The 20,347-nt window shown below is 40.6% G+C and overlaps 1 protein-coding gene across 1 annotated transcript; it reads right to left on the bottom strand.

Annotated features, from left to right (window-relative positions):
• Window positions 1-14,971: 14,971 nt before the first annotated feature.
• On the bottom strand, window positions 14,972-15,909 carry LOC138875697 (uncharacterized). Its single transcript, XM_070154559.1, has 3 exons — window positions 15,667-15,909; window positions 15,349-15,573; window positions 14,972-15,199 (listed from the first exon to the last, which is right to left on the bottom strand). Exons 1-3 carry the CDS (start codon window positions 15,907-15,909, stop codon window positions 14,972-14,974), a joined length of 696 nt encoding a protein of 231 aa, XP_070010660.1.
• Window positions 15,910-20,347: the final 4,438 nt, after the last annotated feature.

The following is a 20,347-nucleotide window of genomic DNA, read 5'->3' as shown; positions in this document are numbered from 1 at the left end:
TAGAAGAACAGACATAGATACTAAGTTTCGTCGAATCTCTGGAACATATAAGACATCATGCAATATCAATGATCAGCCACCATGAATGTCCATTCTTCAAGTGCCTATCCCTTTGACTTCAAGTGTTGCATTATTTTTCACATATACATGCTTTGATCCGGGTATAACTCGATGAAACTCCATAAATGCTTCTCTATCGCGGCTCACATGGTCGGTGGCCCCTAAGTTTACAATCCACACAAGATAAGATTCAGTTAGTAAAACAGTTCTAGAAACATATATAGCACTAAGAGATGCGTTTTGAAATGTTACTTTTTTCGGCTCAGTGTGCTCACGAGCAAAATTCCCTGGGACTTAGCAATTGTAACACTTCATCTTGCTCTTGTCTTTCTTCTTGTAGAACAGTTTTCCTTTCTTGGAATTTGGCTTCTTTCTTTTCTTGGAGGGTCCTTCTCCGGTCTCCTTACCCTTTCCGTCATTTTTCTAGTTTCTCTTGTGCTTGAAGCTTGATCTCTTTGTACCACTTGATTCTGCACAAAGGCATTAGGTACAGCTTTAGCAGCACCAATCCGCTCTTCTTCAAGCTCCACAAGAAGGGCAACATCAGCAAAATTTTTGATGTTATCATTGTGGGTCAAGATAACCTTCAAATGTTCCGAATTATTGGGAAGAGACCGAATCACTGCTTGAACCTGCTGCTCATCAGAGAGAACATGGCTAGCACATTTGAGTTGAGCAATCATATTTGACATCACCCTTAGATGTCGCTTGACACCGTGATCATGACGCTCTTTGTACATTTCAAACTTGATTATCAGCTGTCTAAGGCAAGTCACAGTTGTACCAACATATGCCTCTCTTAAATGTGCCCACGTGGCTTGAGCAGTAGGATATTGCTCACATTCGTGGATGAGATCATCAGCAACTGAACTTACAATAAGTCCACGTGCAAGGGAATCTTTCTTTTTCCAAACATTGTAAGTTTCCAAATCCCTCATGTGTTGGTCAGTGTTACCCTCCTCTGGTTGACTCATAACATGGTTAATACTTTCAAGATCATCTTGCTCTTCGAGTAAATACCACATCTTACGACTCCAGATGTCGTAATTTTCACTATTCAATTTGTCACCCTTGTTCAAGTCAGCAATGATACTTTTCGATGTCATGTCTGTTATTAGAGACAATATTACAAATTTAACTCATCAATATATACTTCAGTCAACCTATGCATGTGACTACATACTTAAGTAAATTAATTATAATATCAATTCTATATTTAGTATAGAATCAAACGGTCACTACGTTTCCATTCAACATCTATATCTAAATATAATATAAAATCACCTCTTAGTATGTACTTTATTTCAAATCTCAATCCATTACAAAAAATATAATAAACTATGTATGTAGCTGGTGAGACAAATAACATAATATAAATTTCATTAATATAAAACACATAATAACAATTTATATGTTTGCTAGGACGTCCATATACCAATCGAACACTAACTCTTGCTCAAATACTCTAAAAGGTACACTAGGTCAAACATCATAATAAATCTCAGTTAAAATTTCACCCCAAGGCTCTCGAAGAGAGTCCACTAAAATAGATAATGCTTCCCAATTAGTAATTTCTACGTAATTAGCCAATTCAACTCTTTTTATCTTAAAACGGTGTACATATTGAGGAACGGAAACATCAGGGCCCATTTTAAATTCCTTAAACTCCCTAAATTTCTTTTCTCTTTCCCTTCGTTCAGCCCTTCGAGCTCTTAACTCATTTTGTCTCGTCCTTGAGACATTCCTGATGACTTTAAGCTCCAAGTCTGAATCATTATAGAAAAAAGTCCTGCGACGACGTACTCTTCTATGTTGCCCCCCTCCTTAACTTCGAGAACTCCCACTTGGAGTAATTCGAATTTGTCCTTATTCAGCCATATCTGAAATAGGACCAAGGAAACAATAAGAATTTCTAAAACCACTCAATGTGACAACATATGTCATAATAACTCGTAGAAGTATATCATTGTAAAGGATAGGGCTAAACAATCTAAAAAAAAAACTGTATTAAGACCTATTCATTAATAATTTAGATTCATAGTCTTAGCACATTGAATCATTTTTATCTTATAACAAAATATAAAAAAAAAGATATCGGGAAAAAGAAATAATACATCTATGTGTATAAAAATCGATTTGCATAAAATGATCATACACTAATTTGTATGCGGCAAAAAACAAAAATGCAGTACCAAACTCAATATTCTGGCTTCTTAATATTGGTCATTGCACAATGCATAACATAACATGCCTAAATACAGGGTTCCAGAGTCAGTTGTGTATGGACCACTGCCAAAGACTGCAACTGGGAAAATACAAAAGCACTTGTTAAGGACAAAAGCAAAGGAGATGAGACTAATGAATTATATAATGGTCTATGGCTAAATAATACCATAACACATTTCCATTATCAATAAAATTATAATTCACCAGATCAAAATATAACAAAGGTATCTTCTGGTTTTTTCACAACAACATGATATATCTTCTTCTCGCCCGACTCAACCCTTTTTGTGAGGTCCTCAAGCATCTTTATGATAGCGCGGTCGGCTACCGACCCATTGTTGCTTGACCTCTCCGGTACCTGCTCGGTCGGGGGAGCCATCCCCAAGCAACCGTGCTGGGAGTTTTTTGGTGACTTTGTAGCTGAGCAATCTCTAATTGTTATGCCTGCAACATTTCAAAAATAACGTGAAGGCTAACCTCCCATTCTTCCTCAGCCAGGGTTTCCTAAGCTTCTTGTCAGTCTCCTTGGTGCACGCTCCTATTATTGTGGGAGATTACATCAACGTGTTGAGCTTCGCATGAGACCGCGTCCACGGGAATCGATTCTGGTGCGTTCTTAGGGTTTTGTGGTGGGACATCAGCACTTGGAACATCTACACGATTTTCTTTGTGGTTATCAAGATTGTTGTTCACTGAGTCGGACATTTTGACATGAAATTAAAGATTTTGGGCAAGAAAAAGCATGAAAGATATCTTGCGTTGTGTAGCTAAACCAGCAAGAAAATGATCACTATTATTTTTAGCCCCATGGTGGGCACCAAACTATTTACTGTAAAAATGGTAATAACTATTAAATTTAATTTAGTGTTTCTAAAAATACGTTATCTTGTATGCAGTGAATCCGGGGGCCCGATTTCCCCATCATTAGGTCATCTCGCGGTCATGCTCCTTGAGGATCGAAGCTGAGGTCGAGACTCACCCTCGGGGGTCGTCTGGTATCGGCCCCAGAGGACATTGCGTTCTAACAGCTATAGTATGTGAAGGGGGAATTCCAAGGCACACAGCTTAATCTGATAAAGCTGACCTATCCGGGGCCTGTCTCAAGACGTCATGTCCATTCATCCCATCTCCATGCTTTTACAATTAATGCATTTTGTACTACAATGGGATTCCCATCTTATATAAAGGGGATCCACATCACTTTGTAACTCTCGGCTGCTATTTCTCCAACTATTCTACAAAAAATCAATAATATCTCTCTCTCTCTCTCTCTCTTTTCTCTCTAACTTACTCGCTCGAGGTTACTCTTTGCATTCATTCCTTTCATACTTGTTCTTCATTTATTTCTTGATATTGGCCATAAAGAGCCTTCTATAATTATATCTTAACTGTTATCCCATTCCCGACTACCCTCGATAGCCCGAGCTCGATCCAGATATAAACCTCGGGGCCTTCCATCGATCAGCCCGAAGCCCGGGTAGCATGCCCTCGGTTTGATTACTGCCCCGTTTTAACTTGTATTTCATCATTAAACTTCATACGCCTAGCATCAACTGCTCTAATAACTAGCATAAAAATATATCACGTATTTTTAGAGTCCCATTTACAAATTTAATTATTGTTACCATTTTCACGGTAAACAGTTTGGCTACCACCGTGGGGCTAAAAATAATAGTGATTATTTTCTTGCTGGTTTCATTAAACAAACACAAGTTATCTTTCACGCTCTTTCTTGTCCAAGATCTTCTATTTCATGACAAAGCGCCTAGATCAGTGAGTAAAATGGGGAACCAGATCCTTGAAAACGATAGAGAGAAGGCACGGCTGCTCCAGATGTCGGTACACCACCGAACTCAGCCCGGGTAGAAGGGAAAATTCTTCAACATGACATCCACATGATTATGGGGGAACCGATGTAGCCCAAGGACCCATGTTCAAATGAACGATAATGACCACTACGGAAGAAGGACCGACCCAAAATCGTGTGCCCGAAGACACCCTCATATTCAGCGAGGAGGACCTAGAGGCCATGAAACCTCACAATGACGCGCTGGTGATCTCGTTTCTCTTGAACAATACCAGGATAAAGCGCGTGCTCGTGGATCCAGGCAGCTCGACCAACATAATTAAGTTAGAGGTAGTAGAATAGCTGGGGCTGCTCAATCAAGTCATTCTCGTCCCTCGAATCCTCCACGACTTCAACAAGACCGGCGAAGTAACCAAAGGAGAAATCAACCTATCTACTCGTCTGGTGCGATTCAGAACATCGAGTTCTAGGTCATCGACGGTGACATGAGGTACAATGCATTACTCGGCAGGCCTTGGATACACAGCATGAAGGCAGTACCCTAAACCTTGCATCAGGTGATAAGGTTTCCCATGAGGGATGGCATCACAACCATACATGGAGAACATCTAGTAGCGAAAGAAATGCTCACGATCCACCATGAGGCGCCAATCCCCATGTGCCCGATCTCAAACGAGGATAGAAACATATAGGCCCCCAAGGGTGACGAGGAAGATTTCTTCGCCCCCCGGACCTTCGTCGCCCCCGAGGAATCGGATGCAACCAAATCGATAGTCGAAGAGCTGGAACAGACCATTTTGATCGACCACCTCCCGGATCGTAAGGTGTACCTGGGAACGAGGTTGACCCCCTAACTCAGGATAGGGTTTATTCAATTTCTTAGTAATATTATTGATTGTTTCGCCTGGTCCCACCTAGATATGACAGGAATTCTGCCAGAAATAACCTCCAACAAGCTGAGCGTTGATCCCAAATTCAAGCCCATAAAGCAGAAGAGAAGATGCAGTCCGAGGTAAAACATGCCTTCATCAAAGAAGAGGTAGCGAAACTTCTTAAAATCCAATCCATCAGAGAGGTAAAGTACCCCAAATGGCTGACCAACGTAGTAGTAGTGCCCAAAAGGGAAACAAGCTAAGAATGTGCGTAGATTATAAAAACTTGAATATCGTGTGCCCCAAAGATTCCTTCCCATTGCCTAATATCAATCGTCTAATCAATTCTACGGCCGTCCACGAGACCCTCACTTTTCTCGATGCCTACTCGGGGTATAATCAAATCCAAATGAACCCCGAGGATAGGGAAAAAACCTCGTTCATCACAAAGTATGATACATATTGCTATAACGTAATGCCCTTCGAGCTAAAAAGCATGGGGGCAACGTACAGGCGCCTAGTTAATAAAATGTTCGAGCATCAATTAGGTAATTCAATGGAGCTATATACTGATGATATGCTAGTCAAGTCCCTGCGCGCAGTGGACCATTGACCCATTTGTAGGAACCTTTCAACATCCTCAAAAGCTACAACATGAAGCTCAACCCCGAGAAGTGTGCCTTCGGAGTGGGTTCGGGAAAATTCCTGGGCGTCATGGTTTCAAACAAGGGGATCGAGATAAATCCCGACAAGATAAAAGCCATCGAAGAGATCACGGTGGTGAACAATGTAAAGGTCATCCAATGGCTAACAGGGCGGATAGCGGCCCTGGGCAGATTCATATCAAGGTCATCAGACAAGAGTCACCATTTCTTCTCTCTGCTCAAAAGAAAGAGCAACTTTGAATGGACTCCAGAATGCCAACATGCCCTAGAAGAACTGAAACGATACCTAACTAGCCCATATTTGCTGCACACGCCCAAGGAGGATGAAATGCTATACCAGTACCTGGATGTGTCTGAAATAACGATAAGCGGCGTACTGGTTTGAGAGGAGAAAGGTACACAATTTCCTGTTTATTACATAAGCCAAACCTTGGGGGACGTTGAAACCTGGTATCCCCATCTAGAAAAATTGGCTCTCGCGCTGATAAGCACCTCGCATAAGCTGAAGCTATATTTTCAGTGTCACTGTATCAGTGTTCTCTCAATGTAACCCCTCTGGAGCATACTGCATAAACCCTAGTTATCGGGTCGATTGGCCAAATGGCCATTGAACTCAGAGGGTATGACATCGAGTATCAACCTTGAATGGCCATCAAGTCCCAAATCATGGCAGACTTCGTGGCCAATTTCTCGCCATCCCTCGTACCCGAGGTAGAGAAGGAACTCTTATTGAAATCTGGCACTTCCTCCAATGTATGGACCCTATTCACAGACGGTGCCACAAACATAAGAGGATCTGGGCTAGGTATAGTCCTAAAACCACCTGTTGGCGGCATAATTAGACAATCCATAAAAACCACGAGATTGACTAACAATGAAGCCGAGTATGAGGCTATGATTTCAGGTTTGGAATTGGCGAAAAGTTTGGGGGCCGAGACTGTCGAGGCAAAATGTGATTCACTCCTCATAGTGAGCCAAGTGAATGGGAGCTACGAAGATCGAGAGGACAGGATATATAGGTACTTGGACAAAATCCAAGTCGCGTTACGTCGCTTCAAAGAATGGACCTTAGTACATTTACCCCGAGAGCAGAACAACGAGGTCGATGCCCTCGCGAACCTGGGATCTTCTGCTGAAGAAGAAGACCTACTCCCTGGAGCTGTTGTCCAATTTATTAAATCAGTGGTCGAGGAAGGCCACGCAGATATTTACACCACCAGTCTGACATGGAATTGGAGAAATAAATATATTGATTATCTGAAAGAAGGGAAGCTACCCGCAGATCCAAAGGAATCGAGGGCCCTACGAACCAAAGCAGGCTGGTTCTCGCTCGACGAGAATGGGGCTCTGCACAGAAAAACATTCGATGGCCCCTAGCGGTATGCTTGGGGATAGGTGACACAAATTATGTACTCTGAAAGATCCACGAGGGCACCTGCGGAAATCATTTCGTGGACGATTCCTTGGTCCGAAAGGTGATCAGTGAGGGCTATTATTGGGACAACATGGAAAAAGATGCCAGAGAATTCGTCCAGAAATGAGACAAATGCCAAAGGTTTGCTCCCATGATCCACCAAAACGGTGAGCAACTACGTTGCATTTTATCACCTTGGCCATTCCTGAAATGGGGAATGGACATCGTCGGCCCTTTGCCAACGACACCAGGTAAGGCTAGATTCATTCTATTTATGACTAATTATTTTTTGAAATGGGTGGAAGCACAAGACTTCGAGAAAGTAAGGGAGAATGAAGTCATAAATTTCATATGGGATTACATCATATGCCGGTTCGGAATCCCATCCGAAATAACATGTGGTAATGGGAGGAAGTTCATCAGGAGCAAGGTAACATAGTTCCTTGAGGATAACAAAATCAAGAGAGTCCTGTCAATGCCTTACCATCCATGTGCAAACGGCCAGGACAAATCCATCAATTAAACCATCATTCAGAACATAAAAAAGAAACTGGAGAGCGCCAAGGGAAAATAGAGAAAGACGCTGCTCGAAGTGTTATGGGCATATTGAACAACATCAAATTCAAGCACCGGGGAAACACATTTCTCTCTAGTGTATGGCACCGAGGCATTGATACTGGTGAAAGTCGGGGAACTGAGTGCCAAATTCTATCACACTAATGAGGGCTCGAACAATGAGGCCATGAAAATGGCCCTCGAGCTACTCGATGAAAGGCGGGAAGCCTTGCTGATTCGGATGGCTACCCAGAAGCAGAGAATCGAAAGATACTATAATAGAAGAACAAATCTCCGATATTTTGGGATCGGGGACTTAGCCCTAAGGAAGGTTGCTCTCAACACCCGAAACCCTAATGAGGGAAAGTTGGGCCAGAATTGGGAAGGACCATACCGTGTCCTTGGGATAGTTGGCAAGGGATCCTATAAGCATGGCACCATGGAAGGCAAACAACTTTAGAGCAACTAGAACGTATCGATGCTTAACCGGTATTACTTCTAGGGAACCTGATCAAAAAATCCCGCAAAAATCCTCGAGCAAACGTTGCACTCTTTTCCTTCGACCGACTTTTTATCCCGAAATGGGTTTTTTCCAGCAAGGTTTTTAACAAGGCAATGCCCACGCGCCAACTAAGAAGGACTCAACAAACCTATCAGGTTTTCTTCGCAATCAACCCTGTATTGGGAAACTGTCGCGCCTCCTTTTTTCCGCTTTGCATCGAAAAATCGGGTTTATGACATTTAGGGTATAGGACAATTCATTCCTTTTGGGAACTGGGTTTTTCATTTGAAAAGTCGCCACCTAATGATTTAAGGTGCATTAGGACACCTATAGGTTTCATTTCTAAGTTTGTTTGATAACCAGAGATAGGGTAAGGGCTTGAAATTATCCTAAGGGAAAGGTGTTAGGCACCCCTCAGGATCCACTAGTGTGGTTCCCGGCCAGATAGTTTTGTGAATTTTTGTACAATTAGCATATAGACGAGTATATGCTTAAATAGTAGGGGATTTAGGTTGAAACACGTAAGAGCTTGAAAACAATTATTAAAAGGCGAATTTTGAAAATGAGTTACAATTCTACAGATACTTGAGAATATAAAAGGGAGGGGGTCCTAGGTTTATTCATAATAAGGATCACATCAATGCGATACCCGGTATGACACTCCTTAGAAGAGGGGATACACGTGGTATTAGCGCACCAGTCATATATCCATACCTACCCTTCCCACCCCGTTAAGGTATTAAAGCACGGATTGGTCTCGACCCCTATTGCATGCTATTACCTGTCCCATTCCTATTAGTCCCAGAGTAATTTAGGACCACTATTCCTATAAGAGGGAAGGACTTTAGGTTGACTCTTGGGTCTTAAAGGTAAAAAAAGCTAAGGCGACATAAAAAACACGTAGGACTGCATATTAGGGGAAGCATATAAACAATTAAGAGGCTCATATATACCTCCTCAAATAAAGCGCATAAATAGCATGACTTAAGCACATCTAGGGTCAGAATTTAAAGGTACTAAGGAGGAGGGTTTTAACTGTTGAAGTAGACCAATTTATTACATAACTCAGATAAAAAGTTCGAATCAGGCCTGCCTGCTGGTTGTAGCAGTTTCTAATTAAACAAAGGCGGATTCAATTTTATCATTATTACCTAGGGCTTGCCTAAGTGTATATTGGTGAGGCCCTATGAGCATGATGTCTATTACTGATTAGGAATGCAGTAAAGTAGTGGTTAATTTCAAACCAACGATTTGGATCATATAGGCATACTTTCTAAACCGTATTAAATAAAAGGAGTAGGCTGTATAAAATGACTTAGTACGAGTCGAACTGATTTTAATTAAATTAAAATAGTCTCAGATCCTATAGACATGATCTCTATTATTGCTGATTTTAATTCTTATAGACATGGTATCTACGTATTAAAAGATGATTTTGGTCCTATAGGCATGGTATCTAATTGAGCATGCAGTGAAGCAGGCAGGATTTATTTGATTAAAGCGAAATTCCTATAGGCATGATTTCTATAAAAATGCTGATTTTAATCTTATAGACATGACATCAAATTTCAAAGCTAATTTTAACCTTGTAGACATGACGTCTGATTATAGCCATTTAGATCCTATAGGCATGGTATCTAAGTGTGGAATTAAAACATGCAGAATTTATTAAAATAGATCCTATAGGCATGTTATCTAAGTGCGTGAAAGTAAAGCATGCAGAACTTGAATTAAAACATAACAGATCCTATAGGCATGTTCTCTACCCTTCTAATAGCTAAACATACATAGTTACTCATCCTTTTTCACTAACCAACCCCAATATTTGTCACAAATTATTTCAGACCAAAATGACTGAATTACATCAGAAAAAGTGTAAAATAAGAAGTTACAACCATAGGAAGCCTGATTCTGACTTCCTCTTTGAGTTATGGAATAAACCACCTCAAATGCCAAGGATGTTCAAAGCCTTTCTCACACCTAGGTGTGTCAAAGTTCCCTAAGGGTATCAAGGGACCCTGGACAGTGCTTACACTCAGGTTGCATAACCAGACAGAGATGAGTGCAGTGTGGAAGGGCCAACCCTTCTGTGTCCAAGTTCAGAGGGAGCTCAAGGGTCCCAAGGCAAGGCTCACACAAGAGGGACAGAACCTATGTTCTAAGAATATAGAGGAAGTGCATAACAATGTTGAAGAAGATCTATTTGAAAATAGTAAATGGTAAAGGGGATTTGAAAATAGTAGTAGTAAAACTCAAACTACATAGAATCAGCAGTTACACAAAGGGGTCAGAGGTTTTGGGAATACATTGCATGAAGCATATGACCCCCAGAAAGGGTCAGGTTTAGTCATGCACAGCAATATATGATGGTGACATGCCCACAAACCAGCCAGAGAACACAAACACATAGAAGGAATGTGGGGTTTGGATTTCATACACATAGGAGAGCTTTAATTTAAAAAGGGGCCAGGGAACATATTTCGCATGCTAGTAATGTAACTTGATTGCAGAAACATAAGTAGAAGTAGACTAACATGAGAGAAGTTGGAACAATTACAGAAACATGTTGTTCTTAATGCTTGAAAATTAACTAGGACATACCAGTAAAGAGGCAAAGCGTAGGAAGAAAAAGTAAGCAAATTTCCACAGCCTAGCCTTGGCTTTCAGCCGGATAGACAAAGTAGTAGCACAAGTAGCAATAGAGAAAACAGAGAGTTTTGAGTGAAGTATGTGTTCTTGCACTCAAATTGTTCGTGTCTTTGAAAGAAAAGAGGGTAGGTATTTATAGTTTTGAAAACAGGTGAAGAATAAGGTAATAAGTAAAGTCTTAACACAAACATGGAAACAATCACAAGTCAGAATCAATTACAACAAGTGACTCCCTTTAATTAAGGAATCACTGTTTAACGGGTAGCAGTAGGTCTAATTAAAGAAGGAAAATCAGTTTGGAAACAGATTGATTATTGCCATAAAAGGGCAGTAAAAGCATGCAGTAAACAATCATGTCTAAGTACAAAAATATTCTTATTTTGGGAAAGGATTCAGCAAGGTAAACATCACAGTAAAGGGAAAGGAATCAATTAATTTTAAACAGGCGAGTGAAATTAGGGGTCATAAAAGAAAAGCTTTTACCATCAGTCACAAGACCAAGATCAATCATGGAAGAAACATGATTCTACGCTTCAGTATATAAATAGAGTGAACAGAAGCATCAGACATGTGAGGCCAAGCACATTGGCAAAAGAAACAACATACAATAGTAGCAGAAATAAGCATAGGATTCAGTAGTGAACAAAGTTAGATAGTCAGGGCTCACACATATTGCCGAAGTGAAGAAAAGAGTCAAAACAAGTAAAGGTCTCACAGTAACAAGTGAGGAAACCTTTTGAGAAGTTAGGGGTTCAACAATAGCCGAGTAAAAAAGATAGTGAAACTCAGAATCAGATAAGTCACATAAAAGAAAAGAAAGTCTGAACCAAGAAACCTTTAATTGAGTCAAGTATACATTCAAACAAGCAGTCTCAAACCAAAAGACCTAGGGTTTTCCGCAATAATCGTGTTTAAAAGATGGTAAAACTTAGAATCAAATAAGTCAAGCAAGAACGAAGAACTTAATCGAACAAGTACCTATTTAAACATGCAATTTCAGAACTCGGATGAGACGAAAAGGGAACTAGGGTTTTAACATGCTGACTCAAGTAGAAAGAAAGCATAACGAGTAGTTTGAACATAGTAAAATCATAAAACAATTTCAAGAATCAGAGAAGAGAATTTTAAATGAGAGGTTAAGAGAAACCCTAATCGGAGAAAATGAAGAGTCATTTTGAAAGAAAAGTTGAAGAACCTTCGAGAAAACACTTAACAAACTCATAGCAAGTACAGATCTAAAGTAGATCTGAAAAAAAGTTGAAAGATCTTAAAGATTAGGGTTTCGGAAAACCCAGAAAAGGTGAGAAAGACTTTGAAAGTTTCCGATCTAACTAGGAAAGTCAAGGATCTGCCTTGAAAGGCCATGAATGGCCGGAGAAAGGTCATGGATGGCCGGAGAAAGGCCCTGAACTGAAGTCGAGCAAGGACTGGACCTGATCCCTTCGAGGCCTAGCCATAAAACCACAGAAACACACACCCAGGAGCCATAAGAGGCTGATACATGTCTTGAATGACCATGCGAGGCCATGGATTAGATAGGGGTTGAGGTGGATTAGGGTGGGGTTAAATGGCGGCGGCTAGGTTTCAGAGAGAGTTGAGAGAGAAGAAGGATTCAAGGGCGGCGTTTGGTGAAGAATAAGGTAGGGTAAGGGGTCTTTTTGGTTTAATTATGGAAGGTCGGAGAGTGGTCGTTGATCTAAATGATCAACGGCTAGGATTAAAGGAGTTAGTTGGGAATCCGGGTTGGGTCATTTAAATTGGGTTAGGGGTCGGGTCTGAGTTGCAATTGGGCTGGTAAATTGGGTCTGATTTGGGGCTTAATTTGGGCTGAAATTGAAAGCCAATCTGGCTAGATTTTAAATAGCCATTTTCCCTATTCATTTTATAAAAAATAGTAAATTAATTTCTGAAAATAAATTAAAAGCACTAAAATTATTTAGAACATATAATTAACAATTTAAAAAAAGTAGGACTTGATTTTATGAATATAAACGTGATTAAATCTTAAAAGAGGCTAATATTGCAATTAAGTGCAATTTAGCTTAAAAAATATTATTTAAATTTGTAAAAATATGCAAAAATTACCCTAGCTATATTTTAGCATGAATATAAAAGTACAACAAATGAATTACCAAAATAATAATTTTGGAAATTATTGTTGGGTTTTTATGGATAAAATAGGGAAATAAATTGATTTAAAAACCTTTTAAAATTATGGAAAGATAATAAAATACTTAGATATGCTCACGTATGAATATGTATATATTTATATATTTATATATATATATGCCATTTTGAAGTTATTTTGCATATTGAAAAAATATATAGGGAAAAAATTGGGTATCAACAGCTGCCCCTCTTTACCTGGGAAAGATGAAAGAGTTGCCGGGTAAAGATATGATGACCAATTTTGACCGAGCAAAACGGTTTGAAGAAGATAGGCCGCACCCTGGCTTCTGAGCTGCCTACATATCCCTGGTTTTACGGGAATCAGACCATTCGTAGTTCAAGATCCGTCGGCGGAGTATGCCGATGAGACTTTTCAAGAACGGATGTGGTTTCTAGGGCCGAGTGATTGGCAGGTTTATGGGAATGGAGAGGTTCGACATGGCTGCGGGAACTGGAGCGGGATCGCTCCTGCCGAGATGGTCGTTGCTCGCCGGTTTACCTGCAATTAGAAACAATACAGGCGTATATCGTGCATAAATTTAAACATGATGCATATTACCGTCGGACCATGAATGTTGTCTTCGAACGGTTAGGATAACGTACTTAGACCATGACGTCCTGGGCCTTGAGGCGTACAATAAAGGATTCGTAGTCCATGAAATGATGCTCTCGGGCTATGAGGATGGTGCCTCCGAAGCATGATGCCTTTAAATAATGATATGCCAAAGATTAAAAGGGTATCCTTAGGCCATGAAATGGTGTTCTCGGGCTATGAAGATGGTGCCTCCGAACGATGACGCCTTTGGATAATTTGGCGATCGTTCAGCCCATGAGATGCAGTATGTGGTGATCTTTCAGCCCATGAGATGCAGTATGAGGCGATCTTTCAGCCATGTAGATGCATAATGTGGCGATCATTCAACCCGTGTGATGCAGTATGTGGCGATCTTTCAGCCCATGCGATGGAATAAGAGGCGATCTTTCAGCCATGAGATGAAGGCAGATGGAGGTAGAGCTTAACCTCAGAAGGCAGAATTGTAGCCTTATACAATGCAAAAATACAGATGGAGACAACATTTAGTCTCGGAAGGCAGAATGGTAGCCTTATGCAATGCAAATACAGATGGAGGTAGAGCTTAACTTCAGAAGGCATAATGGTAGCCTTATGTAATGCAAAAATGCAGATGGATATATCATTTAGTCTTGGAAGGCAGAATGGTAGCCTTATTCAATGCAAAAATGCAGATGGAGACAACGTTTAGTCTAGGAAGGTAAAATGGTAGCCTTATGCAATGCAAAAATGCAGATGGAGACAACGTTTAGTCTCGGAAGGTAGAATGGTAGCCTTATGCAAGAAATAAAATGGCAAATGGTAGTGGAGCTTTCTTAGATGATAGCAGATTGCGACATTGTGATTGCTAGGGACATTATGACATACACAATATCACTAGTGTGTGCGGATAGCAAATGTTGGTAAGTACAACGGTTCTGAGAGTTGTATTCCTGAATAATGTTTGTCCCATGGGTGTATAGTATGTTTGATGATTTCGCAGTCCAAGTGCCTGCATCCAAAGAAAAATCATGAGTTTTGTAAAGGGGGAGATTAATTCGTATCCCCGCTGGCTTTGCTTGACCTGCTCGGCTTTCATCTGATGATACTATATGTATCATTAGGGTAGCATTTCTAAACAAAGGAATTTCAGTAATATGCATGATTTTGTAAAAATACGATAGAATAGTTTTTTTTTAGATGAACCGACAACTGCGACGTGGTTCGGGACATTACAACCTCTCTTGCTGAGGGTCCTCCTCAAAATTCTTCCCCAGTTTGATCGGTTGGCACTTCTGACTGTTACTTGCGACGATCGGCTGAAATTACTTCGGAATTTTGAGGGTCCTCCTCAAAATTCTGCCCCAGTTTCCAATTGCGGGGGGAGATGAAATTCTTATTGAATTGTGACCAAACCCATAGGGCTACTTACGTATCCCCTCTTAAACGGGAATCAGGTCAGGCGTAGTTCAATTTACATCATATAAAAAAAAGCATAAAGATTACACATAGTAACGCTTGACTGCATCTGCGTTAATTGCCTTTGGCCAGACTTCTCCGTCCATCTCTGTAAGTATAAGGGCTCCTCTTGTCAGAACCCGGTGGACCATGTATGGACCCTGCCAATTGAGAGAGAATTTCCCTTTGGCTTCATCTTGATGCAGAAAAATATTCTTTAACACCAGCTGCCCAATGTGAACTGTCTTGGCTTTACTCTTTTGTTGAAGGCTCTAGACATTCTGTTTTTATAGAGTTAACCATGGCAAACTGCATTCATTCTCTTTCCGTCTATAAGGGCTAGTTGTTCATAACGACTTTTTACCCACTATGTGTCGTCGAGCTTAGCTTCTTGTATGATCCGTAGGGAAGGAATTTCTACCTCAGCGGGAATGACAGCCTCTATATCACAAACTAGCATATATAGGGTTGCCCCTGTTGATGTACGAACTGTGGTGCGATACCCCAAAAGAGCAAATGATAACTTTTCGTGCCACTTTTTATGCTTTTCTATCATTTTCCTGAATATCTTCTTGATATTCTTGTTGGTGGCTTCTACAGCTCCATTCATTTGAGACCTGTAGACTGTGGAATTCTTGTGTCTGATCTTAAAAGTTTCAAATGTAGATTTCATCAAGTCACTATTGAGGTTGGAGCCATTATCAGTAATGATCGACTATAGAATCCTGAATCAACAAACAATGCGGTCACGGACAAAGTCTGCCACGGCTTTCTTAGTTACTGCTCTGTAAGATGCTGCTTGTACCAACTTGGTGAAATAGTCGATGGCTACTAAAATAAACCTGTGTCCATTGGAGGCGGAAGACTCGATTGGTCCAATAACATCCATTCCCCAAGCGGCGAATGGCCATGGTGAGCTTGTTGCATTAAGCTCATTTGGAGGTACCTTTATCATGGCTGCATGTATCTGAAGCGGTGGCATTTCTGAACATACTGGATGCAGTCCGTTTCCATAGTCATCAAAAAGTAACCAGCCCAGAGTATCTTCTTTGCTAAGACAAAACCGTTCATATGTGGACCGCAGGTCCCAACATGAATTTACTCTAGTAGCCTGGATGCTTCTTTCACGTCAACGCACCTTAATAGTCCCAAATCAGGAGTCCTCCTATACAGGATTCTTCCGCTGTGAAAGAAATTGTTGGACAATCTCCGAAGTATGCATTTCTGAGTAGGATTTGCAAGCTCCAGGTACTCTCCTTTTGCCAAATATTCCTTGATATCATGAAACCAGGGCTTTCCATCTACTTCTTCTTCAACGTGACAGTAAGCTGGCTGATCATTGATCTTTACTGGAATGGGATCAATAAAATTTTTGTCTGGATGTTGTATCATAGATGATAGGGTAGCCAATGCATCGGCGAACTCATTCTGGACTCTGGGAACATGTTGGAACTCCGCCTTCGTAAACCTCTTTCTCAATTCCTGTACATGATGTAGGTACGGGAGTATCTTGGAATTCTTAGTTGCCCATTCTTCACGCACCTGATGTATGAGTAGGTCTGAATCTCCAATCACTAGCAATTCTTGAATGTTCATGTCAATGGCTATCTTGAGCCCTAAGATGTAGGCTTCGTACTCGGCCATATTATTGGTGCACGGGAACCTTAGTTTGGCAGACACCAGATAATGCTAACCGGTTTATGATACTAGGACTGCTCCTATGACAATTACTTTGAAATTTGCTGCTCCATCAAAAAACATTCTCCAACTGTCGTAGGATTCCGCAATGTCTTCTCCTATGAATGAAACCTCTTCATTAGGAAAATACATTTTCAGGGGTTCGTATCCTCCATCCACTGGGCTTTCAGTAAGGTGGTCTGCTAGGGCATGTCCCTTGACCGCTTTATGAGTTACGTAGACAATGTCAAACTCAATCAATAGGATTTGCCATTTGGCTAGCTTGCTAGTGGGCATGGGCTTCTGAAAAATGTACTTCAAAGTATCCATCCTTGATATGAGATATTGATGTTTTAAGCGTCAATACCACAAAAGAGGGGGGGGGTGATTTGTGTGGTACCCAATTTTCGATCTAGAAGAACCAGGTTCTTCTTTGTGTTCTAACTACTACTGTTTGCGGAATTAAAATAACATAAAATAAGGAACACAGAGATTTTTACGTGGAAAACACCCAGCTCAAAAGGTGAAAAACCACAACCTACTACTCAGTAGGATTTTCCCCAACACTTCACTAAATCACTGAGCCAAAACAGCATTTACAAAATTCTTTGTAAACCTAAGGATTACCTCTAATCCCGTTGTAGCAACGAGCCTCTAACTGTTGCGATAACTTCAAGTTAACCTATAACTTGAACTCTCAAAGTACCTAATACAATTGCTTCTATGAAAGCTGGAAAGGTACATCTTTAAACTACCTACTACAATTGAACTAGAATAAGAAAAAACACAATAGAACTGGTTCTTTTATCTCGTTCAAGTAGCTTCAGGAGTGCATAGTCAAATCTCACATAAATTGCTTGCAAAATTGCCTTGCTCTTTTGCATTCAATTTAGTTTATCTTCTGCGTTTGTGCAATCCCTGTAAAAGAGATCAATCACTGTCATTTAATGGGTTAGTAATCAGAGTTTCATTGGGATTCAATTTCTGATCTTCTATCATAGTTGAGTCCTTGACGATATCAAACTCTAAAACTCTCTTTATCCGGATTGTGTTCTCTTCATATAAGGAGACTTTCTCCCCTTATCTAATATGCAACCTTTTCGATCAGATCAGGAGATATTGCTGCTTGATCAGTGGGACTTATCTCCTTTACGTGCATCTCACATGTATCGGTTGATCATGACTATGCTTCACATGATGGACCTGGTCCATGACTAAGTTCATTTGTCATTCTTCAAAACTTCACCCGTTCTTGGGACAACAAATTCCCCCTTTTTGATGATGACAAACTGTAAGGCCCCGTGAAAACTTGGACTCAAAACCTGGTAGCTCGGACCTTTTATACTGATCTATGCTATAAAAAGTCAAGAAATATTGTTTTCCAAAAAAATGTGATTCTACGGTCGAGAATGCAGTCGCATATCAGGTATGCGGACCGCATAATCGACGCAAAGTGAGTCAGTGTGTTGGTCAAATTTGAGGTTAAGTATGCAGTCCGATATGCGATCACATAACCGATATGCGAACCACATAGTCGTCGCATATTTCCCTTGGGATTTTTGAGAGGGGCAGTTCTGCGGTGCATTATGCGGCCGTTGAACGGGTATGCGGACCGCATTTCTACCGCATACCTAGGCAGTGTGTTTAGGTTTTGGGGGCACTTTTATGGTCCATTCTGCGGACCGCATTTCCACTCTGCGATCGCAAAGTGCGATCGTATACCTAACCCGGGCTCCTATTTTTCTAAATTTTAAACCCGACCCCTTCTTCAATAAAATACCCCAACCCCTTATTTTAACCTATTTTCTGAACAAAACTAGAGAGAGGGAAGAGAGAATTCTTGATAGAGAAAGTCTTATCTCCATCAAATTGATTTTTCAAAGTCATCCAGGCCGGGAAATTTCAAGTAATTGTCTTCATCTCCGTTCTTGCAGGTAAAATCCCCAACGTTTTTTCATTTGTTTTAATATTTAAGCAAAAAGGGGGATTCTCATGCGTTGATTCTTGAAAATGGAAGTTGAAATACACATGCATGTCCTTTAAAACTTAGAATCTAGTAAGAGGAATTGGGTAGAGCTAAGATTTCCAAAAGAGGGGATGGAAACCTAAGTAAGTTCGGGCTGAGTTTGTGAACATCAATTCTAAGTTATATGTGCTAACTTGTGAACTAGATTGACGGTACTAGGCTGTTGGTGATTTGAAAGTAGAAGTTAAAAAGGGAATTCGACTCCAGGTATGTATGGCTAACTTTAACCTTTGTAAAGTCACCTTGTTGGTGTGCGAGTAATTGGTATGTGTTACTTATGTGGACTATTTGTGAAATTCTTGTGATTAATGTGCCTTGAATGTTGTTGGTTAAGTTTTCCGTTATAGTGGTGTGAGCAAAATAGCAATAACACAAGTGCGTGTGGTTATGAATGTGTTACGTGGTAAGAGCTGTGGAACAAACGATGTAAAGAAATCATAATTGATACAATTGAAACAACTGTGGCAATATCATACGTGACTTGTTGTGGGCAATTATTGTTGTGACTTGAATTGTGTACGGGTTATTGTATATGTTGGAATTGGTATTGATGTTTATGAACACTCCTTGTGAATCGTTGTTGTTGTTGTTGTTGTTGTGTGAAATATGATTGTCCGGTGGGATCGGGTTGCGCGCCGCAACACGAAGTAATAAGGTGTGGGTTGTGGTGATAAGGGTGGCCGAGGTAATAAGGGTGGCCGAGGTAATAAGGGTGGAAAAGTGATCTAAATCACTATTGATATAAAAATATGTGAAAGTTGTGAAACCTTTGATGTGATGAAATAATGTTGAAAGGGGAAAAGGAGAGATTGTGGAGTTGTTTGGCTTTGGTTGTTCCTTTCATATGCATTTGATTGTTGATTCTATTATTGTTTGTTATCTATGTATTTCTTGATTTTACTTAGGGTAAAGTTTGTTTATACATACCAGTACAATTCAAATGTACTGACGTCCCTTTTGCTGGGGGCGCTACATTCGTGTTATGATTGTAGGTGGTTCCATAACAGGTACTCCAGCCCACCGACAGTAGCACTCCTTCACCTCCCGTAAGTTGAATTGGTGAGCCCCTTTCCTCTCGGGGCCCTGCGTGGCTCATGTCGCTTTTCTTCCCGGAGTCTTATTTTGGTATTTGTGTAAGGTATAGCCAAAGCCTTGTTGCCGGCATTTCCGTATTATTCTTCAGTTGTATTTAGAGGCTCCGAAGACAGGAAACGTGGGTTATGTACTTATGTATTTTGGGCAGTATTACTTGTAAACCACGCTAAGTAACTATGTATTTTATGTAAATCTCGTAAGAATGTGTTTAAATTTATAAATGGCTATTTCACTTGGTTAATAGGTAATGGAAACACAGGGTATCACTTGGAATAGGAAAGGCACCCAGGTCCGCTTGGCTGAGGGCTACCCGGTCAAGCGCCGGTCGCACCCCTCGGTTTTTGGGGTGTGACAAACTTGGTATCAAAGCATAAGGTTTTAAAGTGTCCTAGAATGTCTCGGAGCCGTGCCTAGTAGAGTCCTTCTTATCGGTGTGTTGTCGACCACATCTATAAGTTGGAGGCTACATGGGCATTTAGGAAATTACCTTCTTCTTTGTTACTCTATATCGTGCGGTGAAGTGGAAAGTGGAAGTATTTACATCTAACTCGTGCTCTATTCCAAATTTTCAGTAATGGCACCTAAGAAGAGAGCTAGACTTGGCCTCGGGGCCAATGCCACC

Source organism: Nicotiana sylvestris, chromosome 8 (genome assembly GCF_000393655.2).
Source record: "Nicotiana sylvestris chromosome 8, ASM39365v2, whole genome shotgun sequence".
NCBI classification, from domain to species: domain Eukaryota; kingdom Viridiplantae; phylum Streptophyta; class Magnoliopsida; order Solanales; family Solanaceae; genus Nicotiana; species Nicotiana sylvestris.
Note: the sequence above shows the minus strand (reverse complement) of the source record. Positions and strands in the feature narration are given on the sequence as shown.